This window comes from Sturnira hondurensis, unplaced genomic scaffold (assembly GCF_014824575.4).
Source record: "Sturnira hondurensis isolate 20B ecotype Veracruz unplaced genomic scaffold, ASM1482457v3 Scaffold0008196, whole genome shotgun sequence".
NCBI lineage: Eukaryota > Metazoa > Chordata > Mammalia > Chiroptera > Phyllostomidae > Sturnira > Sturnira hondurensis.
Genome location: NW_028080827.1, coordinates 16,944,691 through 16,971,553, shown reverse-complemented (window position 1 = coordinate 16,971,553; position 26,863 = coordinate 16,944,691). Strand labels below are relative to the sequence as shown.

At 48.8% G+C, this 26,863-nt stretch overlaps 1 protein-coding gene across 7 annotated transcripts in view; it reads left to right on the top strand.

The window, feature by feature from the left end:
* Positions 1 to 17,268: 17,268 nt before the first annotated feature.
* Positions 17,269 to 26,863, top strand: part of DAPK2 (death associated protein kinase 2) — a 106,149-nt gene continuing 96,554 nt past the window's right edge. The window contains exons 1-2 of one of the 7 annotated variants that reach the window (XM_037054090.1): positions 17,269 to 17,370; positions 23,380 to 23,483. In XM_037054090.1, coding sequence (XP_036909985.1) covers positions 17,284 to 17,370; positions 23,380 to 23,483 — 191 coding nt within the window. In that variant the 5' untranslated portion in view covers positions 17,269 to 17,283. Of the gene's footprint in view, positions 17,371 to 17,460; positions 17,698 to 20,580; positions 20,816 to 23,379; positions 23,484 to 26,863 lie in introns of those variants that run through there. The other 6 variants (XM_037054096.1, XM_037054089.1, XM_037054094.1 and 3 more) reach the window with 6 other exon arrangements.

The following is a 26,863-nucleotide window of genomic DNA, read 5'->3' as shown; positions in this document are numbered from 1 at the left end:
GTGCCCCCATCCTGTCAGCCCTGCTGCTCTTGGAAGTCAGAAGTGACTTGTCCCCACTATGGCCAGCATGATCTCTCCTCTATTCCTCCTATTTTATGTGAGTTATTCCAGCTTCAAAACCCTAGAATGAGGCTCATTCCAAGTCACATCGCCATGTCCTGGCTGCAAGGGCGGGGAGAGCAAGAAGGCTCCGGCCTCTGTATGGGGAACCAGCTCTCCCAGCAAGGCTCACGTCTGGGTGGGAACTCACCACATGCAGTAAGAGGGTTCTGATGATTAATGTTCACTATGTTAATAATATATTTAAATGAATTTGTACTTTATCAAGATAACATAGGTACAAATAAAAAATAGAGGTATATGAGAGGTATTATCCAGTCAGCAAACTTTTTGGAAAAGAGCCAGATAGCAAATATTTTAGGCTTTGCATCTCTGTTGTGACTATATAACTGCCCTTGTAGTGCAAGAACAGGCATGGCAATATATAAATGAAGAAGAGTGTCTGCGTTCTGATAAAACGTTGTTTTTGGACACAGGTTTAAATTTTGTATAATTTTCACATCATGAAATAGTCTCGATTTTTTTAATCATTAAAAAATATAAAAAATTTGCCCTGACTGGTATGGCTCAGTTGGTTGGGCATAAACCCACAAAGCAAAAGTTTGCTGGTTTGATTCTAGGTCAGGGCATATGCCTGGATTGCAGGTTTGGTCCCTGTTTGGAATGTGTGTGAGAAACAAATGATTGATGTTTTTCTCTCATACTGATGTTTCTCTCCCTCCCTTGTGTTCTCTCTAAAAAATAAAAGTAAGTAAGAAGACAAAAAAAAGTCCCAAATGAAAGAACAGGTCAAGGTCCATAAAAAATACAACTAAGCAACAAAGAGGTAGCCAACCTATCAGATGCACAGTTCAAAATACTGGTAATCAGTATGCTCACAGAATTGGTTGAATTTGGTCACAAATTAGATGAAAAAATGAAGGCTATGCTAAGTGACATAAAGGAGAATGTAGAGGAAATCAATAGTGATGGGAAGGAAACTGGGACTCAAATCAACAGTTTGGAGCAGAAAGAAGAAACATTCAAACAGAAAAGAAGGAAGAAACAAGAATTCAAAAAAATGAGGAGAGGCTTAAGAACCTCCAGGACATCTTTACACATTCCAACATCTGAATTATAGGGGTACCAGAAGGGGAAGAAAAAGAGCAACAAGTGGAAAAGTTATTTGAGCAAATAATAAAGGAGAACTTCCCCAATCTGGCAAAGGAAATAGACTTCCAGGAAGTCCAGGAAGCTCAGAGAGTCCCAAAGAAGTCAGACCCAAGGAGGAACACACCAAGTCACATCATAATTACATTACCCAAGAAAAAAATGAAGGAGAGAATCCTAGAAGCAGCAAGAGAAAAGGAGGTAGATACCTACAAAGGAGTACCCGTAAGACTGTCAGCTGACTTCTCAAAAGAGACCTTACAGGCAAGAAGGTGCTGGAAAGAAGTATTCAAAGTCATGAAAGGCCAGGACCTACATTCAAGATTTATCCAGCAAAGCTTTCATTTAAAATGGAAGGGCAGAAAGAGTGCTTCCCAGATAAGGTCAAGTTAAAGAGTTCCTCATCACCAAGCCCTTATTATATGAAGTGTTAAAAGGATTTATCTAAGAAAAAGAAGATAAAAAATGTGTACAGAAAAATGACAGCAAACTCACAGTTATTAACAACCAACCTAAAACAAAAACAAAAACTAAGCAGCAAGTAGAACAGAAGCAGAACCACAGAAGTGGAGATCATATGGAGGGTTATCAACAGGGGAGGGGGAGAGAGGGAGAGGGGAAAAGGTCCAGAGAATAAGTAGCATAGATGGTAGGTAGAAAATAGACAGGGGGAGGGTAAGAATAGTATGGGAAAAGTAGAAGCCAAAGAACTTATACGTATGGCACATGACATGAACTAAAGGGGGGGAATGTGGGTGGGAGAGGGTATGCAGGGTGGAGGGGAGTGAAGGGGCAAAAATGGGACAACTGTAATAGTATAATCAATAAAATATATTTAAAAATAAAAGTAAATAAAAATGTTTTAATAAAAAAAGTAGAAATTTTGTCCAGACTGGTGTGGCTCAGTTGATTGGAGCATCACCCTGTGGACCAAAGGGTCGCAGGTTTGAGGTTGTGATGGTTTCCATCCCTGGTTGGAGCACATATGAGTAGGAAACCAATCAATGTTTCTCTCTCACATCAATGTTTCTCTCTCCCTGTCCCCGCCCCAATCCTTTCTCTCTAAAAGCAGTGAAAAATTGTCTTCAGTGATGATTAAATAAGAGTAAAATATATATACAATTTTTATTCTTAGCTTGTAGGTTGTATCAAAGCAAGCACTGTGCTGGATTTGGCCCGTGGGCCATTTGCCAACCCCTTTTCCATAAGAATGATTATTACCCTTTTTGGAAGGTCTCAGACCTCTCTGAGACTGATGAAAGATTTGGAATGGACCATCTCCCTAGAAGAAAAAGGCACGCACACAAAACGTTTCTGTGACTCTAGAATTTGCTAAGGAGCCAGAGGACCCCGGATTCATAACTCTGGGGTACAAGCTATGTCAGCTGAGCACCTGGGCTTCCCATTCCCTCAGTAAGTCCTCAAAGCCCAGGGGTTTGCAGCCTTGGCCGGGAGCCATGGCCTTCTCAGACCATAACAAATAATTCAGCTTTCTCAGCTCCGCTGTGAAGCAACCATTTTCTTACCCAAACCATAGATGTCCCCAGCTTGTCCTAATACAATGAACTGTAATTAGGGGAGGGCTGTTCGTTAGGAAGGAACAGGATTGCTATAAAAGCCGCACTGCCTTCACAGCTTAGCTGGTGTCCCTGGCACTCATCACCGATGCACCAGTACTGGAATCATTCTATTTTTAAATCTGCGGGTGAGTACTGAGTATATGTTATATTATTTCTCATATCTTTGTGTATATAGTATGAAGTATTTTACAAATAGAAAAATTTTAAAGTCCACTGGGTGTAGCCTGGGCCAGTGTTTGTCACCGACTCAGGTCAAGCTGCCTCGAGGACGAAGGTGAACTCCGTCCCTTTGTGAACTTACTGGGGAGATGTGCCAGGGCATGGGCAGCAGTAGCTTAGGGGGCTGCGAGGTCCTCTCTGAGTGCTGTTAGTATATCCCGACCTTGACCCTCACGAAGGAAGTGGTTCAGAGCACAAACCCTGGTGCCAATTTGCTACTTGTTCTGATCCTGTTCTAATCTTACCCATTTAATAGCTGTATGACGGAGGGCAAGTTACCTAACCTCTGTTTACCTTAGTCCCCTCATTGCAAAATGAGGATGATAAAAGTCCCTATTTCATAGGGCTGTTTTGAAGATTAAGAAGGAATATTAGTAAACGCCGAGCACAATGCCTGGAACATAGTAAATGCTTTATTAGCCCTGGCAGCTCAGTTGGTTAAAGCGTATTTACGATACACCAAGGTTATGGGTCCAATGCCTGGTTAGGGCACATACAGGAATCAACCAATGAGTGCATGAATGGGTGGAAAAACACGTTTTTTTAAATATATTTTATTGATTATACCATTACAGTTGTTCTATTCCCCACCTTCATTCCCCTCCACCTGCACATTCCCTCCCCCACCATTCTCTCCCCCTTAGTTTATAACCACGTGTTTCAAGTTCTTTACATTCTATATTTCCCCCACTATTCTTGCCCTCCCCCCTATCTATTTTCTACCTACCCTCTATGCTATTTTCTGTGCCTTCTCCCCTCTTCTCCTCCTCCCACTCTCCTGTTGCTAACCCTCCATGCGTTCTTCATTTCTATGGTTCCACTCCTGATCTAGCTGTCCTCTTGGTTTGCTTTTGTTTTAGGTGTGGTTGTTAATAACTGTGAGTTTGCTGTCCTTTCACTGTTCATATTTTTCATCTTCTTTTTCTTAGATAAGTCCCTTTAGCAATTCATATAATAAGGGCTTGGTGATGATGAACTCCTTGAACTTGACCTTATCTGAGAAGCACTTTATCTGTCCTTCCATTCTAAATGAAAGTTTTGCTGGATAAAGCAATCTTGGCTGTAGGTCTTTGGATTTCATGACTTGGAATACTTTTTTCCAGCCCCTTCTTGCCTGTAAGGTCTCTTTTGAGAAATCTGCTGACAGTCTGATGGGTACTCCTTTATAGGTGACTGTCCCCTTATCTCTTGCTGCTTCTAGGATTCTTTCCTTCATTTTAGTCTTGGCTAATGTAATTATGATGTGCCTTGGTGTGTTCCTTCTTGGGTCCAACTTGTTTGGGATTCTCTGAGCTTCCTGGATTTCCTGGAAGTCTGTTTCCTTTGCCAGACTGGGGAAGTTCTCCTTTATTATTTGTTCAAATACGTTTTCCACTCGTGGCTGTTTCTTTCCCCCTTCTGGTACCCCTATAATCCGGATGTTGGAACATTTAAAGATGTCCTGGAGGTTCCTAAGCCTCTCCTTATTTTTTGGAATTCTCATTTCTTCATTCCTTTCTGGTTGGATGTTTTGTTCTTCCTTCTGGTCCATTCCATTGATTTGAGTCCCAGTTTCCTTTCCATCGCTATTGGTTTCCTGTGCATCTCCTTTCATTTCAATTAGTTTAGCCTTCATATGTTCCTCTAATTTGTGACTATAATCAACCAGTTCTGTTAGCATCCTGATAAACAGTGTTTTGAATTGTGCTTCTGAGAGGCTGGCAATCTGTTGGTCGCTTAGAGTTATTGGCTCTGGGACTTTGAGTTCTTCTTGTGCCATCTTTCGGGCTGTTCGTGCCTGTTCCGGAGCAGGATCGGAGCCCGAAGGTGGTCACCAGAGCAGGGCAACTAAGTCGCTGGGTTGTGATGTTGTATGTGGGGGCGGGGTCAACGAGGAACTATGGCGTCCCATCTGCCGCCTCCCGCCTCGGCCCTCACAGGTGCCACTGTTAGTGGGCCCGAGCGTTTTGTCCCTCTGCGCGCGAGTGTGCCACTGCCGTCAGCCCTTGCCCCCTGGGGCCTGCGTGGTCCGTCTCACTGTGCACGAATGTGGGACTGGGTCAGTCTGCCCCACACCCCAACTGGTTCCGGGCTGCCTGCGTGCCTAGGTTGGGGGATCTGTCCTGCCCGACCCTGCTCACTGCTGGCTCCGCCCCTCTTACCGTCCCCGTTGAACGGTTAGTGGTTGTCGGACTTCCGTATAACTCAGTTTTCTGTTTTTTGCTGTGTCTTTGGTCTCCAAACCGTTGTTGTATTCAAACTTGTTTGTGGGAGAAGGCACAGTGTTTCCACCTATGCCTCCATCTTGGTGGAAGTCCTGGAACAACACATTGATGTTTTTTTTCTTTATTGATGTTTTAAATGCTTCATTAGTATTTGTTAAAAAAAATAGAGGAAGAGGGCCCCTTGGCGCTAAATTACTTAATGGAGGAGTTTTCCTCCCGACTGGGTGCAGTTACCTGGGGAGCACTAGATGGCAGCAAAGCCAGCTTCCTGGTTTCCAGCCAGTCATCCACAAACAAGACAGACCACTGATGGCTTAGAGTCAGCTGTCCTGGGTGTTCCTGGCACCTGTCCCGGGAGCTGCCGAGGGAACCCCAGCCCCCACCCCCTTAGGGCACACTCAGCAGCTGGTGAGCCTGATTAGAGCCTTCATTAAATGGTGTCAGACCACACTGGGCTCATTGCAGTCTGTGCCTTGGTTCTGACTAGGGGGATTATCACGGAAGACTTTTAGATACGGAATTACTTTGCCAAAGATTATGGATAACTTTGAAGCTTTGATACATATTATGGAATTGTTCTCTGAAGAAATTGTGGCAATTGATTTCCCACCAGGAATGCCTATTTGTGTCCGTACCGCACACTGAGGCAGAATAGTAAGAAGCTAGGAAAATTCCTTGGCAAGTGGAATGGGGAAACTGAGACAGACAGTTGAACAAACTGGGGAATTTACGGTCAGATAAATAAGGTCACCTCTTTAGAGATAACATCTAAGCCTCAGTTATGTTTCAGCTCCAGGCCCAGAAAAGCAGCAAAAACCAGTTGGGTGATGCCAGGACCAGCTGCCCTGACGCTGACCAATCAGTAGAGACCACAACCCTGAAAGAGCACACCTGGAAAACTGGTGCATATTCTGCTGAAATCCTCCCCTGAGACCTCCCCTAAGATTCCTGCAAGAGAGAGAAAAACCCTGAAGACCAAAGGACCCACACACTTTGCCCCTCTGGGGAGCAGCCCAGGCCTTTCCTTTCTGCCTCTTCTTCCCTCACAGGCACTCGTCTCCTAAATGGCAAGAGTCCCTGAAAAACTTGCAACCAGGGGAGCAGTGTGTAGCTGCAGCTTGTCCTAGGCTAACACCCTGAATCTGCCTTCAAGGCCCCTTTTCTTTGACTTCCAGTGAGGTAAGGCAGCCTCGCCTAGGCTCTCTCCTGTTGCTTCTTCTTTGCTAAGCTCTTCCTTGTTTCACTGTCCCCAGCTTTAATGGATGCACCCTCCTAGTCACCTGGACTCATGTTGTAACATCTTGCCTGCATGAAGTCAAAAACCCACACATGACTGGCTGGCCCTAGGCAGACTGCTCAGGGTCAGGTCCCCTGTCTGGTAACAACATTATTTTGGGATATTATTATTATTATTTTAAGATTTTAATTTTTATTTCTTTTTAGAGAGAGGGGAAGGGAGGAAGAAAGAGAGTGAGAGAACATCAATCAGTTGCCTCTCACTCAACCCCTACTGGGACCTGGCCTGCAACCCAGGCATGTGCCCTGCCTGGGAATCAAACCAGCGACTGCAAGGTTGTGAACTGAAAGGTTCACAGACTGGCACTCAATCCACTGAGCCACACCAGCCAAGGTGGGTATTATTATTTTTAAAAAATATTTGCATAATATGGAGGATTAAAATGCTATTTTCTTCATTTGCATTTGTTTGTTAAGATTAAACATTAAAAATATTTCTATTGGGAATTTTAAAAAATCTGTTTCTATCTTTTGCTCATTTTTCTTTTGAGGTATTCACTATTTAGAAAGCTATTTATATATATAATATGAGTATTTAGCATTTTCTATCATATTTACTGCAAGTATGTTTTCCAGTTTTGGGGGGTTGCATAGACTTGTTAACAATTATTTGTTCAGTTTTTGAATGAGTAATACCTTCAAAAGGTTTAAATACCAGAAGGCATACAAAAGATATATAGTGAAAAGATTCTTCCCAACCCTACCCTAGCCAGTTCTCACCCTTCCCCATCAGGTTTCCTGGTTAATTGTTTTTTACTCATTGATCCAGAGAGTCTTTGTGACTATAAAATGCAATACAAATATGCATCCTCTTTCTGCACAAATTTTAGCATACAGCATGCCAGGCCAAGCTGTTCTATGCCTTGCTTCATTTATTTATTTACTTTTATTTAACATTTAAAGTTTTTTAAAATACATTTTATTGATTATGCTATTACAGTTGTCCCATTCCCTCCTTTTATTTCCCTCCACCCTGCACCCCCTCCCACCAGCATTCTCGCCCCCCCTTAGTTCATGCCCATGGGTCATACATGTAAGTTCTTTAACTTCTACATTTCCTATACTTTTCTTAACCTCCCCCTGTCTATTTTGTACCTACCATTTATGCTACTTATTCCCTGTATCCTTCCCCCCATGCCTATTCCCCCACTATCACCCTCCATGTGATCTCCATTTCTATGATTCTATTAGTTGTTTCCCACTAATAAGGGCTTGGTGATGATGAACTCCTTTAACTTGACCTTATCTGGGAAGCACTTTATCTGCCCTTCCATTCTAAATGAAAGCTTTGCTGGATAGAACAATCTTGAATGTAGGTCCTTGCATTTCATGACTTGGAATACTTCTTTGCAGGCCCTTCTTGCCTGTAAGGTCTCTTTTGAGAAGTCAGCTGACAGTCTGATGGGAACTCCTTTGTAGGTGACTATCCCCTTATCTCTTGCTGCTTCTAGGATTCTCTCCTTCATGTTAATCTTGGGTAATGTAATTATGATGTGCCTTGGTGTGTTCCTCCTTGGATCCAACTTCTCTGGGACTCTCTGAGCTTCCTGGACTTCCTGGAAGTCTATTTCCTTTGCCAGATTGGGGAAGTTCTCTTTCATTATGTTTTCAAATAAGTTTTCAATTTGTTGCTCTTCCTCTTCTCTTCTCCTTCTGTCACTCCTATGATTAGGATGATGTTAAAGATGTCCTGGAGGTTCCTAAGCCTCTCCTCATTTTTTCGAATACTTGTTTCTTCTTGTTGAATGTTTATTTCTTCCTTCTGCTCCAAGCTGTTGATTTGAGTCCCAGTTTCCTTCTCTTCAATGTTGGTTCCCTGTACATTTTCCTTTCTTTCACTTGTCATAGCCTTCACTTTTCCCTCTATTTTGCAACCATACTCAACCAGTTCTGTGAGCACCCTGATTACCAGTGTTTTGAACTGTGCATCTGATAGATTGGCTACCTGTTTGTTGCTTAGTTGTATTTTTTCTGGAGCTTTGATCTATTCTTTTGTTTGGGACTTTTTTTTTGTCTGGGTGCTCCTGTTACATAGTAAGGGTCAGAGCCTTAGGTGTTTACCAGGATGGGGCAGCCCATGTGGCTGCTTTGTGATGCTGTATGTTGGGGAGGCGTCTGAGAGGGAACAGTGTGGCTTGCTCCATTCTCTGCTCATTTTCAGTCACTTTTCCTGCTACCCACAGGCCAATTGGGCCCTTCTGGTGCTGCGTCTCAGGTGGGTGGGTTTGTGTACATTCTAGGACCCTGTGGGTCTCTCCAATGAACCCTCCTGTGAGGCTGGGATTTTCTCCTGCCACCTCAACCCCCACAGGTGTTTTCAATCAGAAGTTTGAGCCTTTATTTCCCCACGCTGGGACCCTGGGTTGCGTGGTCTGTCTTGCTCCCTAGTTGTTCCTCCCGGTTTGTCTGCATGCAAATGTGGGACTGCCCACTCTGCCAGCAGCCACTTTGCCAGGAGTCCTCTCTACCTGGCTGCCAGTCTCTGCCCCTCCTACCAGTCTGGATGAATGTTTCTTCTTTAACTCCTTGGTTGTCAGACTTCATACAGCTCAGTTTTCTGTCAGTTCTGGTTGTTTTTGTTTTTAAATTTGTTGTTGTCCTTCTTTTGGTTGTGTGAGGAGGTACAGTGTGTGTACCTACATCTCCATCTTGGCTGGAACTCACTTTTACTTCACATTTTATTTTTGAGATATTCCCATATCAGTCTACAAAGAATGGATATCTAGGATAAATTCTTGAAAATGGATTGTTAGGTAACAATCTATGCATTTATAATGGTTAGAACCTGACCAATGGCCCTTTACAGAGATTGTGCCACTTACTCTCCCACCGTCAATGCATGGAAAAGCCCTTTCGCTACAGACACATAGGGCATTGTCAAACTTTTAGAGTTTTATCCAACTAATCGGTGAAAAATTATATCTCAGTGGAGTTTCAGTTAGTATTTCTCTAATGATTGAGGTTGAGCACCTTTTTATGTGAGAGACATTTGTATTTCCTTTTCTGTGAACTATCTGTTCATATAATTTGTTTGTATTTCTTGTTAGTCTTTTTTTAATGATATGTAGGTGCTATTTACATATTAGAGAGTAGCTCTTTGTGATGTGTGTTGCAAGTTTTTTCTAGTCTGTCACTTGTTTTTGACTTTTTTTATTGCTGTGAAGATTTTCTTTATTTTTACATTATTGAGTGTATCCATCCTTAATTTTATGTATCCTGTATTTTTTGGTCATAATTAGAAAGGTCTTTTCTCCAAGATTATAAAACATGTTTCCTGCCTTTAACTTTTACGATTTAACATTTTAATATTTCAATCTTTGAGCTGTGTGGAATTTGTACTGGTGTATAATGAGGAATGAAGCCAACTCGATTTTTATCCAGATGGCTAATTATTAGCCAATAATGTCCCTTTTCATGTTTTCTTTTTTTTTCAATCTAGGATCCAGTTACTCCTCACGCATCGTACCAAGTTTTTATATCTCTTCAGTGCCCTTCAATGTGGAACAGTCATGGTTTGCTTTCACGACAGGTTTCTAGAGCACCTGTCAGCTGTTTTACAGAATGTCTCTCGGTTTGGGTCTGTCTGGCCATTTTCTCATCATTAGACTCAGCTTCACCATTTTTGGCAGACTGCCCTACAGGTGACGCATCTTAGTGCAACATGTCAGCAGGCGTGTGTCAGTTTGTCCCGTAATTATTGACGTGTTTCATGATTATGTAGAATTTTCTTTAGAAACAAATGTACATGGGTTTGCAAACTTTCCCCACCAGCCCCCCTGCCCCAAGTAAATCTATTTTGGTGATAAAGAAATAAATAAAATACAATGTTATTTTGATAAAAATGAAAATTAGAAAAAAGAAAAAAGGTGGGATCAGATTGATAGGGAAAAAAGCAGATAAAATTACAGCTCAACATCTAGCAGATCACTATGACATAATATTATTCACGGCTCAAAGCTGGGCTCCAGTGTACTGTGATGAACACTTCCTGATACACTGTTTTGGGGTTTTTCCCCAGGATTAAAATCACTTTGTCATTCATTCATTTAATTTCTCTATTTTCTTATGATAAAGCCATCCCCAACCTTTCAAAGAGCACCCCTCAGTGGGTTCAAACACATTGCCAGATGTGGCAGTTTTACCTTTTTCTCGGAGACACCACCCCTGGAGCCCTCTGTCCCCTGCAGATTCTCCTGCTCCCACCCGGACCGGCTGCAGCCTGGGCCCACTGTGCACTGCCATCCCGGGGCTGCCCCTCACTGTCACCCGGAATTCCTGGGGTGTCACCCACCTCTCTCTTGAGTTAGACACTCTTTGACAAAGTGAAAAAATCTGAATGTGAAAGATTTTCTTTTTTAAAATCCTTACTTGAGGACATTTTTTCATTGCTTTTTAGAGAGAAAAGGAGGGAGAGAGGAAGAGAAAGCAAAAACCTCCATGTGAGAGGAGCATCGATTAGTTACCTCCTGTGTGCATCCAGACCAGGGATGAACCCACAACCTAGGTATGTACTGTGACCGGGAATCAAACCCACAACTATTTGGTTACGGGATGGCATTCCAGCTCACTGAGCCACACTGGCCAGGTCAGAAAGATGATGTCTTTGTTTGATTCCTGGCCCTTCAGCATTGAGCATGTTCCTGGCTCGCCTTATATGAGTCAGGTTTTTGCCACTCAGCACAAGGCTAGAGGGACTCAGGCTCACTGGGAAGCTGGAATAGCAGGAACCAAAGAAGCTCGAACAATCTTTCCAGAATGCCTCCACTACTTCCAGTGCCCACTGCGGACAGCTTGGCTTTACTCACTTGGTATTCAACATGCTGGACAGAAGTACCTGACTGGTCAAGCCAATGGTCTCACTGATACTGAGGTTGGGGGGAGGAGGATTTTCTCTCTTCAGTTTTTGTGATGGGAGATGGTTTATCATATCCACTTATATCCTAATACTGCCCCATAGTTGTTTTCTCTCAAATAGGAAGAGGACATTGGAAGTCAGACAGCCAAAACAAATGTGCATGTCCACTTACTCTTTGAGTCTCAGTTTTTCCTTCTATGTGTAAAAATAATAATTATATAAAGGTATTCAACTTGGAGATTAAATGAAACAATAGGAAACCATTTAGTACAGTGTCTATTTTATGAGAGATTCTCTATAAATGTCAGTTTGATGTGAGTAGAAGAATGAATATATTCTATGTGGATGGAATGATAGAAGTCAAGATGGAGAGGCCAGAAAATCTGAAAGGAATGAGCTGAGGGAGTCAGGTGCCTTAGCCTGGATAGCAGGTCTGGAGGGGAAGGAATAGGGATCCGTCCTGTTTGGGGCAGAGGTCACTGTAGACAGCTGAAGTTGGCTTTCTGTGCCTTTGTTTTCCTGGATGTAGCTGCTTATAACTGAGTCAGGACATGATCTTAGCTGAGATGCAGTCAGCATGCAGGTCAGTGACCCGCATGGGCAGGCCAGCTGCACAGAGGTCACGGATCAGCCAGGGGTGTGGAAGGATCCGCCCACAGAGTGACCAGGTCTGGCCCTGAACTTTCTGTTCAGAGGAAGATGAAGAGGAAATGCTGTCCTCCCATCCTTCCCTTATGGACCCACAAAAGGCCTCTGATGGTCCAACCACTTTATCAGCAAAGTGTGGAAAAGGAGGACAGGAGTCACTCAAAGGGCCCATTAACAAACACAGGAAGGTCAAGTGAGCGTGAGTTCAGCAGAAATGATTTTGACATCTAAGAAGAGTTCTCTCCTCAGAGCATCCTCCCTGCTCTAGTCCCCAGTCACTTAGGGACCAACTGTCCTTCATTGGGGCTTCCTTGGGTCTCTCTTGGGGTCCTGCCCAGCTTCTGCCCTGGCTCCAGAACATGGGGCTCTGGGCATATGTTCCCACGATAGCTCCTCTGCTTGGCTTTGAGCTCCCAAAGGGCAGGGCTGGTGCCTCACTTCCCTCAGGGCCTGGCCCATGATGAGTACCAGGAAATGTCTGAAAAATGAATGAGGTTGGAATTGAGCTGAGCCTTAGATAAATGAAGGACAAAGGAAGAAAGTGTTTCAGAGACAGAACAAATTGGCAGAACAAATGGCTGGAGAGGTATGGCATAAGTGACAGGCTTTCATGAGAAGGGGGGAACATCTGTTTTGGAAGAGAAATAGACATTTGTGCCAGCACTTTCTCAATTATTTTGTCTGGTTCTCATAAAAGCCCTGAGGGAAGTATGATTATTCCCATTTCACAGATGAAGCCACTGAGGCTCAGAGTGGAGGGAAGTGACTTGCCTAGAAAAGGCTAAAAACAATATAAATAGGCCTATCTGATTCCTGAGCCTAGAGAAGTAGGCAGGTGGGTATAGTTTGGGGGCCTTGGCCAAGCACCCAGTGCCTGTGTACCAACCTTTGCCCCAAACAGAAGGTGATAGTATATGGCTGGGTCCTGACCCCACAGGGTGACCCCTGTGCTGGTCAGGGGGTCAAGGCAGCAAGTGGCAGATGGCTTCATATCCCAGCCTTCTGTACACCCAGCTGCTCCAGCTGTGGTCACTCCCTCTCTCCCCTGACCTCCTGCTCTCCTGGTCCTCTTCTTTCAACTCTGAGTCAAGCCTCCTGCTCAAGCCCCTCATGATGCCTGCTGGAGTGGCACTTCTGGGCACTGAGTTCACACCACCCCCAGGAGGTGCCCTTGGCTATTTACAGAGTGAATGAATGTGCACATGTGACCAAGAATCCCCATTCTCCAGGGCTTCCCGAGAAAGGCAAGGCCTCCCATGCCCTGGCCCCTTTCTGTCTTTTCTCCTCCCCTTCCCCGTCCCATCCCTGTGGTAGGGTCCAGGCCGTGCTGCATACAACAGGACTAGAAGTTGAAGCAGCAGCCTCTGACTACAGAAGCAAGCGGGCCTCCTGAGGTCGGAAGCAGGAAGAGCTGCCAGGTTCACGCCTCATCCCTGACCCTGCATGGCTGTATGTGGGAGAGAAGAGGGCACAGAACAGGGTGGACAGGGCTGGGAAGGGTGGAGAAGCCCAGCTACTAGGCTCCCTTTGGGAGGAGGAGGCTTCCTGCCTGCCTTCCACCGGGGGTGAGTCAGCTGGGGGTCAGGGGGCCACCTGTGCCCTCTCCAGGCCTGCCCCAATAGCCCAAGACAGAAGTCAATACTAGACACATCATGAAGAAGCCTGCCTTCCAGACTTTATCTGACACTTGCTAAGAGCCTACTCTGGCTCTTGCTGAGGTTGGGTGGGGTGTAAAAATGGGTGAGATCTATTTCCTTCTCCAGAGGAACTCACAGCAGACATTTAAGGAAGAACTGGCATAGCAAAGACTCATCAAGCACTTCTTCATGTGCCAGACACTGATTGGAATCCTCCACATATGTCCGCCACTAAGTGGATGTTCACAACAACCTGCTAGGAAAATGCCATTCTTAGCTCCACTTGACCAATGGGGGTAATGAGGCGCACAGAGATCCTGACGCTTGCCATAGATCACACAGTCATTTGTGTGCTGGGATCCACTCCCAGGCACCTGGCGTCAGCGTCTCTGCACTTGGCCCTTACACTATGTATTGTCTAGGCCATCCTCAGTGCCAGTGGCCCCCTCTGACACAAGCAGCATCTTCCTCCTGGCCCTGCCTACTTGTCAGCAGGTTACTGGGCCCTGTAAACTTGCCAGGCACCAAAGTATGCTTTGGGATGTCACCACCTTCAGTGAATTTCACTGTCTGTCCTGGTTATATCTTTCCCTGTGGGTTTGCCCTCTCTCATCCTATGGAAGCTTCAAGCTGCTGTGACTTGCCTGTTTCTCAGTTTCTTGGAGTGTCTTGTGCAAAGCAGGTGCTCAGACGTGTCTGCAGTTTGGCAAGTTGATGGAGGATGCCTTCATTTCCCCAGGTGTCTGAGACATGAATGAAGTGCTTCTCAACCTGTACCTTGGAACCACCTGGGGAGTATTAACCGCTGATGCCCTGATCCTACTGCCCGAGGTTCTGATGTAACTGGTGTGGGGTGCAGTCTGAGCCTGGGGCCTTTTACACTCCCAGGACAATTCTGATGGGCAGCCAATAACTTCTGTGTTAACACTTTTAGAATATTTGGAAGTTTCACTTGAGGGCAGGCAGTGGAGTATGGGGAACAGAAAGAGCTTGGACTTTGGAGATGGGCAGACAAGATTCAAATCACAGCTCAGCCATTTATTTACAGGTTGGGTGAACTTGGGTAAGTCAACTTCCCAAAGCCTCAGTTACCTCATCTGTAAAAAGGGGCAACAACACCTGTCTTTAGGTAAAGCCCCTGGCATGGAGACTGCGTATGCTAGAAGAAACAACATGTGGCAGCTATTAAAACTAATTATGCATTTCTCCATCCAACACATGATTACTTCAGGGATGACAGAAAACAAGACAGTTGTGGGTCCTAAACTTGTGGCATTTATGTTCTAGTAACTCAGTCTAACAGGCTTCATTAGTTGGGCTGTCAGGCACTGTATGGGTGCAAAGATGAACAAGACCTTGTCCTTGCCCTTGAGGAAAAGAGAAGTGGACACTAATCATAACTAACATGGAGGAAGGGGAATGCCGATTAGGTACAAAGAATGGTAGGCTTCAGGGGAGAAAGCCGTCTAGAGGGGCGATCAGAGTTTCCATGGAATGTGTGATACCTGAGACGGCCCTTGAAGGGTGGACAGGATTTTGTAGGATGGGGGGAGGAGGGTGGTGGTAGAATAGCTTAAACAAAGGCTTGGAGGCAGATACAGCCAATGATCTAACCTGGCAGCAGAGCTAGACATGCATGCATAAGAGGGCAGAAGGTATGTGCATAATGGGGACATGCGGGCTGGAGACTTCACTGCGGGGGGGGGGGGGCATTTGGACTCTGTTTGGTCAGCTGAGGGAACCACGCAGGAACTGGAACATGTTGCGTAATTCTTCTCTTAATACCTGAACCTTCTCCTGGCTTCCTTCTGGAGTAGGTGTCCTTGTTGCCACCACCCTTGGGGCCTCCCCTTCTCTGCCCACTGCTACCTTGGCCCCATGTTCAGTGCTCAGGGCCCTGTTGCTGGTCTTGAGTGAGGGTCTGATAAACTCCTTTACCCTTAAGCACAACATGCATTTCCAGATGGTACCTCCCTAGGCAATTGCACTTGGCAGGTTCAGTGGAAAGAGCACCAAACTGAGATTCTTGAGGAAGCCTGGTGTTCTACTCCTAGCTCTACCACTCACCGGCTAGATGACCTTGGGCATTGGCTTCTCTTCTCTGAGCCTCAGTTTCCACATTTGAAAAATGAGTAGGCTGGATTGGAGGATTGACAATGGCCCTCCCAGTTGCAATGTTTTCTGACTAATTTTCCAACTGTCCAATCCAAACATGTCTGTTTTGCCTCAGGCAAGGGGATGCGGTTGCTGCACACTGAGTTCCGGGCACGGGCTCTGCAGGGAGTGGATGGAGGGGCTACATGTGGGTGCTACAGCAGTGTCAGCTGAGCCTGGCCTTGGATTCACCGTGGCTCAGGCACTAGCTCTGTGCACGAGGAAGCCTCCAGAACATTCCGTCCTTGGATCACTCAAGTCTCAGTTGAAGCCCCAGAATGGTGGAGCAGAGTGCTGTCCACGGTCTGAAGTCCTGACCCTCAGAGTTTGTGAGCCTAGCAAGATTGTCATTGCAGCCTCCAAGGCTGGGGCGGTTTGTTCTGCATTCATAGTTAACTGGAAATGAGCGGGTGTTTTGAGGGTGGGTGGAGGGTGAAGCCTCAGCGGGTGTCCTCCTCTACCCACTGACTTTGCAAGCAACCACCTCTGGTCTTGGGTAATTACTCCGGGTAGCATGGCTCTTGGCAGAGGAAGCTCAGAGGCTGCACTGTCCTGGGATAGTGTAAAGTTTATAAGTAAGGAAGCTCTGGGATCTTTCTCCAGGCTGTCCCAGACTTGGAGGTGTTGGTCATCCTGAGGCCGGCTCATCTGTACTCATCAGTGTGGGAAAGGCTAAAGGGCACAGGGAGGCTGGCTCTGGTAGGGGTCCTCTGGCGCATCCATCTCATTTCAGCCACACTGTAGCTCCTTTTGGCTCCGTGAGAAGGGGTGTTTCCCCCGACCTTACCGATGAAGGAAAAGCTCAGGTACTGTGCTCAAGACTACAGGGGGCGGGAGGGGGGTGGGGAGGAATGGCAGCACCGGGCTTTGGCCACAGCCACAGGACTCTACAGCTGTCCTGAGAAGCCCCGGGGGTGGCTTAGGGATGGGAGCTCTGAAAAGGGACCTCCATTTCCTTTAGCTAATCTTTTGGCTTGAACTAAGACCACTGAACTTGGCCGATGTTCTGTTTCTCCTTCCTTCCCCACCCTCCTCATTCCTTTTTCCTTCTGGGGATTTTGAGGTAAGGAAGAGAGGAGGAATCCATTCCCAAGTCCTTGTTAGGGAAGGCGTGATGGCCATGGGGGGCTTTGCTCATCAACTATTCTGCGGGAATAGTTAGTCCAGCGCTGGATGGCAGGCACTGGATGGCACGTCAGGCCAGGCTGCTCCCCAGCTGGGGAGTGGTGGAGAGGAGGGGAGTGTCCTTCCCCATCGCAGCCCCCTTCCCGCTGTGAAACGCGCATAGTGAGGTTCCCACAATATGCTCGGTGTCAGGAAGCATGTTGGGTGGCAGGGAGGAAGCGGCCTATTCCCTAGTGGGACTTCCTCTCTCACGGTGTGTGTGTGTGTGTGTGTGTGTGTGCGTGCGTGTGTTTACTGGGGGGAGGGGAAGGTGAGGTGTACAAAGAAATCCATTTTCTGAGCGATTGTGCCAGGCTATGTCACAAGTAATCGATTTCCAGACAAGACTTGGAGAGGTTAAGCTGACTTGCCCAAGGCCGCAAAGCACGAGAGCAGCAGAGCGAGTACGGGCGCCTAGAGGGTCTCACCAGAGCTCTGGAGGAGACCAGCCGGCCAGGGTAGCGAGGCTCTGGACCCTCACCCCGGGTCCGTCCTGAGGGGTTCCCAGCAGGGGGCGCCCCAAGCCCCGTCCCGGGCCGCTGGGCGCGCCTCCAACCGGCGCCTGGGACAGGGCTGGGCGCTCCGCCCCTGGGCTCCTGCGCAGCTGGGCGGGCGGGCGGATGGGTTGGAGGGCGCCCGGAGCGCCGGGAGAGAGTGGAGCTGACAGCCGAGTGCTGAGCACCCCGCTGCGCCTGGGTGCCGCAGTGCCCACCGCAGCACAGCCTTCCGCCGTGAGTAGCGCCTGTGTGCCCCGACTGGCAGGACGGGGTGCGTGGTTCGACCGCAGTGGTGTCCCGGGGCTGGGGCTGGCGGGGGCAAATTGCTCTGGGGCGCACTCTCAAGTTCTCCAAGCCCGTCGCCCGGGTTCCTGACGCTGCCCGCGGGTATGGCCGGCCGTGGCCTTGGGCGCTGTGGCCTCACTGGAACGCCTGGACCTGCCCACTGCACACCCAGGGTGCACTCTGAAGCCTGGCAGTTTGACCCGAGGGACTGGGGCTGTGGGCAGAGGCGTGGCACCCAGGGAGGAGATGGGAGACAGACTTCTTTCCATCAAGTTAGGGCCCCTTGACGGGGTAGAGCACCCCAGATTTCTGGGAAAGAGGGGTCAGGTATTCTCAGCATCAGGCGCCTCTCACGACTCCTCCCTCCTTGCTCCAGGAGGTGATGCGAGGAGGCTGCTCTGTATGCAGCTTCCTGTGTGGCAGAATGAAGCCGAGAGCCCTGTCCTCAGGATCCCGGCGCAGGGCAGAGCTGGGCCGGGGTCGGGGGCAGCCAGTAGGTCTATGCGGGCTGGGACAGAAAGGCATAGAAGGGTGCCGTCAACAGTTGCCCCTGACTCCAGGCCAGGGACGCACTGTGGATGTCTCGGGGCATGTGTGCACCTGGCCACTCCTCACCATAACTCTGCAAGGTGGAAATTCGTATTCTCACTTTAGAAGGAGTGAATGAGACCCACAGAAGTAAGCTTGCAGGCCACACAGGTAGTGGTAGATTAGGGGGGTACACTGGAAGAGAGGATGCTGGGGCAGGTGTGAAGACCCCTGTGGGCAGGGGTGGTGCACACAGTCTCTGGCACCTTGTACCCTAGGATCCAGTGGAGGCCCCTGGGGGCTGCTGCTGCTGCGATTTCTGACACTTGTTTCCCATTAGCCTCTGTGGGAGGTGTTCCTGGGAGAAACCTGGTGATTGAGGGGTGCCCTTGCCTTGGCCCATTCAGCAATACTGTCAGAGCCCTGTTCTTCCCAAACGACCCATCTCTCAGGAAGTGTTTTTAGCACTAAGGTGGCCCCAGTGATAACCCAACAGATCTGGGAGAGGCTTGGGCTGGGGGCACAAGTGGGTGTGGCTGTGGGGGGTGTGCTGTGCTGGGGCAAGTTTCCAATGGGCAGAAGTGAGACTTGGCCGCCCCCGCCCCACCTCCCTAGTTGTTAGACGTGCGGGTGAATAGACAGGGCTGCCCAGTGGAGCTGGACCTTCACCAGGAAGACGGAGTTTCCTCATGTCAGCCTGGCAAGTGGCTCATCTTCTTTGAGGCCCGGCTTCCTCCTCAGAGACTGGGGTGGGTCAAAGACTTGGGCACCTGGAAGGGCCCTGTAGTGCCAAACCCCCTCCCTTCTGTTGTCAGAAGCCTGAATGTGATGGGTCCTGACAGCAGGAGGAGGGTGGGCAGTGTAAGGGGTTAATCACGCCCGCCCCCTTGCAGCGTCCCATTTCACTGGCTCGCACTGGGGAAGTGGGGGGAGTGAGCACCTCCGAGAGTTCAGCAGCGTGAGCTAGGGCCAGCGGGGGAGCCGGCTGGCTGCGCAGGGTTGAGGGGGTCTCCTGTGGGGCCATCCCCCAGCTCTGGAGGCCTCCTCCTAGGCTGTCCCTCAGAGGCCACTGACTTTCCCACCCCCGGTGCCCCCCTCGGAGGTGGTGTCAACAGAAGCCCGAGAAGAGCAGCTGGAGTGGGCCAGCAGTGTGACTTTCAGTGGTCCCTTCCCCTGTCTGGACCTCAATTTCCTCCTTTTGTAAAACGAGCGGCTTAGACTAGACAGCAGTGGTTTCCACTTCCACCCCCCGTAAATTCTTACACGGAAACCCGCATGTAGTATGGCTAAAGTGGAACTGCTCTGGCCCCCCTCCTCACACTGGTGGCTCCTGAGCAGGGTCTAAAAATCCCCAGATGACCTTTGAGGCCCTTTTCTGTGAGGTTCTAGGAAATCTGTACTAACCCTCAGAATTGTTGCCTAGTGTTGGGGTCGGGGGCAGGAACGTGAATTCTAGAGGTTACGTGAAGAGAAATGGGGGCATGAAGAAGGGCCTTATCCTTGGAATGTCTGGAGCTGGTGGCCTGCGCCTCTGGCCAAGAGCTGCCACTGTGTCCCTCCCCTCTGCCACGTGGTTTTGTCTTTTCAGGGCCAGAAAAGTGCCTGTGCCTCTGGGTCCTAACTGGTGACTGTCATTTCACCTCGAAGTTTCTCCCCTTTATTTTCATGTTGCTAAACTGGTAGCATGCAAATTCATGTTGGGGAGAGGTGTGAGGCAAGGGCTTTAAGTTGTCATCAGCTGTTTTTACATGGTGGGGTACCAGGATTTACAGAGCGCCTGCCGTCTGCCAGCTACCACGAGGGGACAGAGGTGAGAACGTTACAGCCCCTGCCCTCATGGGTCTCCAAGACAATAGGCAAGAGTAAGGAACTCACAATTTTGGGACCATCCAAGCAGTACTTAAAACATTTTACATATGTTACCTCATTTATCCTATAAGGTGGATATTAGACTCACTTTTTATTATGTAAAACTGCAGACGAAATAAGTATATATCCCATCTACCCGGGTGACCATCACCCAGATCAAGAAACAGCAATGCCAGCACCTAGAAACCTCCGTGGGTTTCCTTCTAGGCAAATCCCTCACCCGGGGCAGACACCGGCGGCAGCACCACAGAGCAGCTTTGCCTGTGTGAAGGCTTCTGTGTCTGGCTTCTCTCATTCCACATTAGGTTTGCAAGTTACACACACCTAGTTGCAGATAGCAGTAGTTTTTCTCAGTGTTGTGTGATAAGTCCATGGTATGGGTATACCTCTATTCATCTATTCTTCTATTGTTGGCCATTTGGTTGTTCCAGTTTTTAGTTATTGTTAATGGTGCTGCTGTGAGCATTCCAGCGTGGATCGTTTAGGAAACATCCACCTGCGTTTCTCTGCGGTGTGTCCATCGAAACCGCCCAGTGGTTTTCCAAAGTGGCCCAGCGTTTAAGAATCCTAGTTGCTCCACATACTTACCAACACCAGGCGTTGTCTAGACTCATTTTCCACGTACGTAATTTGGAGCTCAGTGAAGTTGTCCTGTGCTAAGTGTGTGCTAGTAAGTGGCAGAGCTGGGATTTGAACCCAGGCCTGTGTGACTGTGGCATCTGTGCTCCATCCCTCTGGGTTAGACATAGACGTAGTTTATGATGGGCCAGAATGTGATAAGCTCTCACCTTAAAAATGTATGAAGAGCTCTCTCTGGGAATTTGAAAAGGAGCAGAATTTTCATCTGTTTTGGCAAGAAAAGGGGTCATAGAGCCTCCGGATATGGTAGCATTTGCGCCTTGAGGAGGGCTTTCCAGATAGGCCTCCCCTGGACAGGGCCCGGGCAGAGCTGAGGCATGGCAGGGGTGTGCATTCTGGGGGGATGGGAAGGTCTTCTTTAACTGTAATATAGGGTGTGTGGGAGGAGGAGACCAAGGTCAGGAAGGCAAGTTGGGGTGAAACTGGGGGGACTGGTATGTCCCTGGGGACTCCCCGGCCCTCACCCCAGCCAGCCAGGATGTGGAGCCCAAGGATGGGGCTTGTCCCCTTGCTGGGGCGCTGGGGCTGCTGCGAATCCAGCTCAGCCCCTGATAGCTCACAGCCCTGGCCTCCAGCCAATGGCGGCTCTCAGCTGCTGCTGGGACCACTCTCAGGGTATCTGCCAACAGAGTTTTTGGGGGTTTTCTGCTTCCATCTAGCTGTGCGTAATTAGTAACCTTACTAATTTGTAACCCCCACCCCCACCCCAAGGACCTGACCCAAGTAGTGTATTTGGAAGGACATTTTTCAGCACAGAGAAGATGGTGGGTAGTGGTCCTGCAGCCCCGTGGGCTCGTCTCAGGAGACTTGCCAAGACGGAGGTGAGGGGTGAGCATGGGTTGAGACTCTGAGTCTGGTCAAGCCAGATTTGCCAGGAGGACCCCCAGACCTTTCCTCAGAAAGGAACAGCATTGGCTGTCTGAATGGCTATGGGAAGCAGAGACGCAAACGGTAGTCTGGGATGAGTCAAACAATGACGGTAACGATCTCCCTGTTTCTTGCCCAGCAGTTTGTGCCATGTCACGATGGGTGAAGTAGGTGATATCGACATTGTCGCTCCTGTGTACAGGTGCGGGGAGCTGAGACTCAGAAAGGGTGCCAACATGCTGTGAGTCACTTGGCCAATACACACCAGCCTAGCTTAGAACTGGGGCTCCCGGAGCTTGCTCTTTGCAGTGTCCCCTCCTCACTGGGCCCTGGCCCCATGGCCTGGCACAGGGTGAAGACAAGCAGGGAGGAGGATGTGTGATGGACTTCGAGCGCCGACAGGCAGGGGCTCGGCAGGTGACCCTGAGGGTAAGGCCTGGGTGCCTGGCCATCTCGGTCTGGAGGTCTTCAGGGATGTGTGTGCCCTCTGTGGAAGGGAGGGAGGTGGGCAGCATCTTGGTAACAGAGCTCTAGTTCGCAGGGGACTGAAATGGAGGAAAGAGGGTAAAATGTACCCACCGCCTGAGAGTTAGAACAGCTCCAGCCGCTTGGCGTGGATGAGACCCACCCTTATGTGCTGGTGCCTCCACCCAGACTGATGAAAACAGTCTTTGGGGTTCATGGGGCCCGGGTGTGGCTGGTGTCTGATTGACAGGCAGAAGAAGAGCTGCCAACACTTAGCTGAAATAAGCTCCGAGAGGCCTGTGATAATGACTCTTGAAAGACACTTCCACAGGCAGCTGGTTTATCTTTGTGACTTGCGGACTGTGTCCTGGGCCCTGCCCTGGGGGTGCCGTTGAGGGTGGCATGTGGCTGTTCCAGGAATGGGAGTGTTCCTTGGGGAAGGGGGATCCCAGGGCAAGGTGCAAACAGTCTCTTCTGATGGAGGAGAAGAGTGAGCAGTCCTCATGGCCCGGCTATCCATCAGGTGCCCTGGGCAGGCAGAGTTAGCTCTGTTTACAGATGAGGAAACTGCTCTGACAGAGCAGGCCCCAGAGCCTGCTGGGGGCAAAGCTGGAACTAGAACCTCAGGCTCCTGCTTCCCGGTGCCTGTTGTAATCCGTCACACCGCTCCCGCCCATCTTGCTCTCGGGGTGATGAGTGAGAGACTTTACAAATTAGTTCAGACCTGAGTTCAGGTGGCCCAGTCCCCTAGGAGCTGAGGTCATGAAAATCCCCTACCTTTCGACTTCATTTTACAGTTTACAAAATGATTTCATGATTTGTCATCATTTTTTACAGCATTAGCCCCTTTTACAGATAGGGAAGCTAAGTCTCTTGATGTTTAAATGACTTGCCCAAGCAAAACTTGGTCTCAAATCTACATATTCTGACTCAGAAGTGAGTGCCCTTTCTCCTGCATTGCGACTGCCTCTTCCCTCAGTCAACCCGAACTTCCTGAGAACCAGTCGCTGAAGTTGGTTGGCATGGCTGTTCCTCTGAACTTGGTCAGAGCAGATCCAGATAAGTGAGGAGGGCTCTTTTCTGTCTCCTTCCTCTAACTCAAATCAGCCATCCAGTGGCAGTCACAGGAAAGGCATGAGCAGGCCAGTTCTTGAGGAACGAGGGCTGCGGATTGTTGCTGAATTATTTGCTCTCTTGCAGCTGATTACTTTTAGGCTCATACTCTTAGGCTTGTGTCAATTTACGCATCTCTCCCCATCTCAGGTGCAGGGCTGTGTGCGCCAGGCCTCAATGAGGATCCCGAACATGGAGACCTTCAAGCAGCAGAAGGTGGAGGACTTTTACGACATCGGAGAGGAACTGGGGAGGTGAGAGGCTGGGAGCGGGGAAGGGGATGTGAGACGGAGACAGGATGCACTTCCTTTGGGGCACTTGCAGTTGATCTTGCCACAGGAGTCGCAGGAAGCTTTAAAAACAGTCCTGAGGTTAATTTATTTTTTATTGAATTTTTTGGGATGTCATTAGTTAGCAAAACTATACAGGTTTCAAGTGTGCAATTCTATAATACATCATCCGTATGTTGTGTGTTCACCACTAAAGTCAAGTCTCCTTCCATCACCATTTATCTTCCCTTTACCCTCTTCTACTTCCCCTCACCCAGCCTTTCTTCTAGTAATCACCATACTGTTGTCTGTATCTATGAGTTTTTTGTTTTTGTCTTTGTTTAATCCCTTCACCTTTGTCACCTGGCCCCCAACCCCCTCCCCTCTAACAGCTGTCAATAATCTTGAGGTGTATTCGTCTTTATGGGCGGTTCTGCAAATAGTCATCTCTCTGAAAATAAAGCCACCCACCGAAGGGGCTAGAATTATTGAATTACGTGTTTTGAGTACATTCTGACTAAGAGTTATGGCGAATCTAACTGATTCTCAGTTTATCTGTTACTGTTCTCCCAAAGCCCTCTCCGGCCTTTGTATGGAGACCTGACGTGTTGGTTTTCTTCTCCAAGTTCCACTTGGCATTCCCCACAGCTCCCGGGGTTTTGTTTCATAAGCTCAGAGCCTGCATGGGAGGTGAAGTAATCCTCCTGAAAGTGGATTTGCATTGAGTAACAAGCCATATGAACCAGCATAGTCATGAAGCTTCCTAGGATCTGAGTTAACAGGAGGCCCTTCCTCTTCACAGAGCTCTTGGGAGAAGGACTAATTCTGTACTTTCTTTAATTTTGAAAGACAAAACAGAAAGAGCTTCCAAGCCACAGCCAGACTCTGAGAAGAATGGGAGATGCTGGCACTTCAAGTTCAGGCAGCGTTTGTCCTGGGTGGCTGGACAGCTGGGTGTTGGGGGGAGCAAGTGATATGCAGAGACCCCAGAGTGGGATGACTGGGCTGACCTAGGCCATCCAGGGCCCAGTGAAAGGGGGGACAGAGGAGGACAGAGGGCCGAAAGCTGGGGGTGGCCAGTTGGAGTCCGCCTCTGCAAGGGAGGCCAGGTTCTTTTTACCTTGGGTGCTTCTTCTGACCTTGGTGACACCAGGGAGAAAGTGGCATCCTCAACAGCACATGCTGCCAGTGGCATTTGCTTTGGTGGCCTCATCTTGGTCACACCCTACATGTAGGGCTAAGTGCTGTGGGGACGAAGAAGAGGAGGACGCAGGCCGTCTCTGCCTTCCTGGTGCTCCAGCTGGGGGTGAGTGGGTAGCTGCTCACACAACAGGGATGGGACTGGTGCCAGAACTGGGAACTGAGCGGTGGAGGTGGGAGACTCCAGAGAAGGAAATACAAGCAGTTTCCTGGGGGAATTCACCTATTATTCTTTCCTGGTCCTGTCTTTTCCCCACGCACTATATCGGAGCTATGAGAACTAGAAGAGGTCTCACGTTTTCTGATCCTCCCTGTAACAGGGCATGAAGCCCCATGTGTCTCACAGGCTGGGGGCCCTGAAAGGACTTCGCCTACTTTTCTAAAGTGCTAACCAGACAAGGAGGGGGTCGGAGGCAGGGGAGGCCTTTGGAATGGCTTGCCATGCTAGGACTTGTGGTCTAGAGATCAGATGAGCTGGAAAGCCATTAGGGGTCCCTTCTAACAGGCTCTTCCTCTGCTAGTTGAAGAAACTGAGGCTCACAGAGGGGGAAGTCTTGCCTGGGGCCATAAACAGGCTGGAAGTAGAGCTGCCTCCAGGCGACGGCTCAGCTTCTGAAGGGACAGTCCTACCTTTATCTCCTCCCCTTCTCTTCTTCACTTAGTGTTCTGTTGTGCACCAGCCACAGCCCAAGAAGTGGTAAGCACACAGGGGTGTTCTTGAACTCTTGCAGCTTATGCTCCATTCGCAGAGAAAGGCACTAAACCAGTGAGTAGGAAAGGGAGCAGGAAAGGATGCGTCGCTGCAGCGTGTGTTAAGGGCTGTGAATGGAGACAGCAGGGTGCTAGGAGGGAATAGGGGCCTTGGGTTAGACTGGGTGGTCAGGGAAGGCTTTTCTGAGGAAGAGACTCTGAATTTGAGAACTGAGGGGTTAATGTGCAGGTAGAGACAACAGCGTGGATATAGGCCCAGAGATGGGGAAGGTCCTGGGGTCTGAGCTGCTGGCAGGAGGCCAGTGTGACCTCCAAATGGGAGCTGTGGGCAAGCCATGCTGGAGGAGGTTGGAGATGTCGGTGGGGCCAGGTGCAGCCAGCTGGCTCCCTGTCAGCACAGAATGGTGGAGAGGTTTGGCCTTAGCGGCCCCCCAGACTGGGGTCCTCTTCCTAGCTGTGCAACCATAGGACAACTGAATCTCTCTAGGCCTCAGTTTTCTTACACGTATCATGGGAATAATGATGGTACCTACCTTACAGTTGTGGGGATTAAATGAGATGCTGAGTCCATGGTGCTCCTCAAAGAGCCGGACACAGGGTAAGTGTTCAGTGAACAAGAGCTGCTGGCCTTGGAAGCGAATTTGGGGCATCAAGGTCCTGCCTCCCCCAGGAAGAGCTCCTAGGAGACAGGTGTGGGACTCCGCAGCCAGGGCAGCGAGGACGGAGGCTGTGGCTCTTATTTTGGACAGAGCTGTGCTCATGTTCCCTCAGTTACCTGTGAGGGCCCTAGCCTCCACTCAGGCGGTCTTGTTGATTTTAGCTCCTCATTAAGTCCTCACTATGCAAAATTGAACATGAATGACAGTCCTTTTTCATTTTTACCTGCACTGAGGGATGAAGCTCACAAACATAATGTTGAGTGAAGGAAGCCAGACTCAAAGAGTCCCTGCTGTATAATTCCATTTGCATTACGTCTGAAACAGGAAAAATGAATTAGATATGCTGGAAGCCAGACTACTGGTTATTTGGGGGACCAGAGACTGAGAGGGGGCACCGGGGGCCTCCTGGGTCATAGGTATTTTTCTGTTTCTTCATCTGGTGCCTGTTTCACTACTGTGTTCATTTCATGAAAATACATCAAGCTGTACATGTACATTTTCCTGTAGCTAAAACCAAGTATTAACAAACAAAGAATCTTGAACTCCACTTCCTGCCCTGGTCTGGTCCCTGAAACACATGTTTTTGATTCCTTTGGGGGCCTCATCAGTCCTTGTGCTACACATAAGAACCTCCGTGAGAAAAGCTGCAAACCCCAGCTTTGGATGGGGACAGCGTGCCCTGGCTGGCGTGTCCTGAGCTGGGCTGGAACCGCACCTGGGCCTGCACATCGCACCTGATTCTGGCTCTGCGCTCACATTTTCGGCAGCAGCCTGCTGGGATGCTGGAGCGGTTGG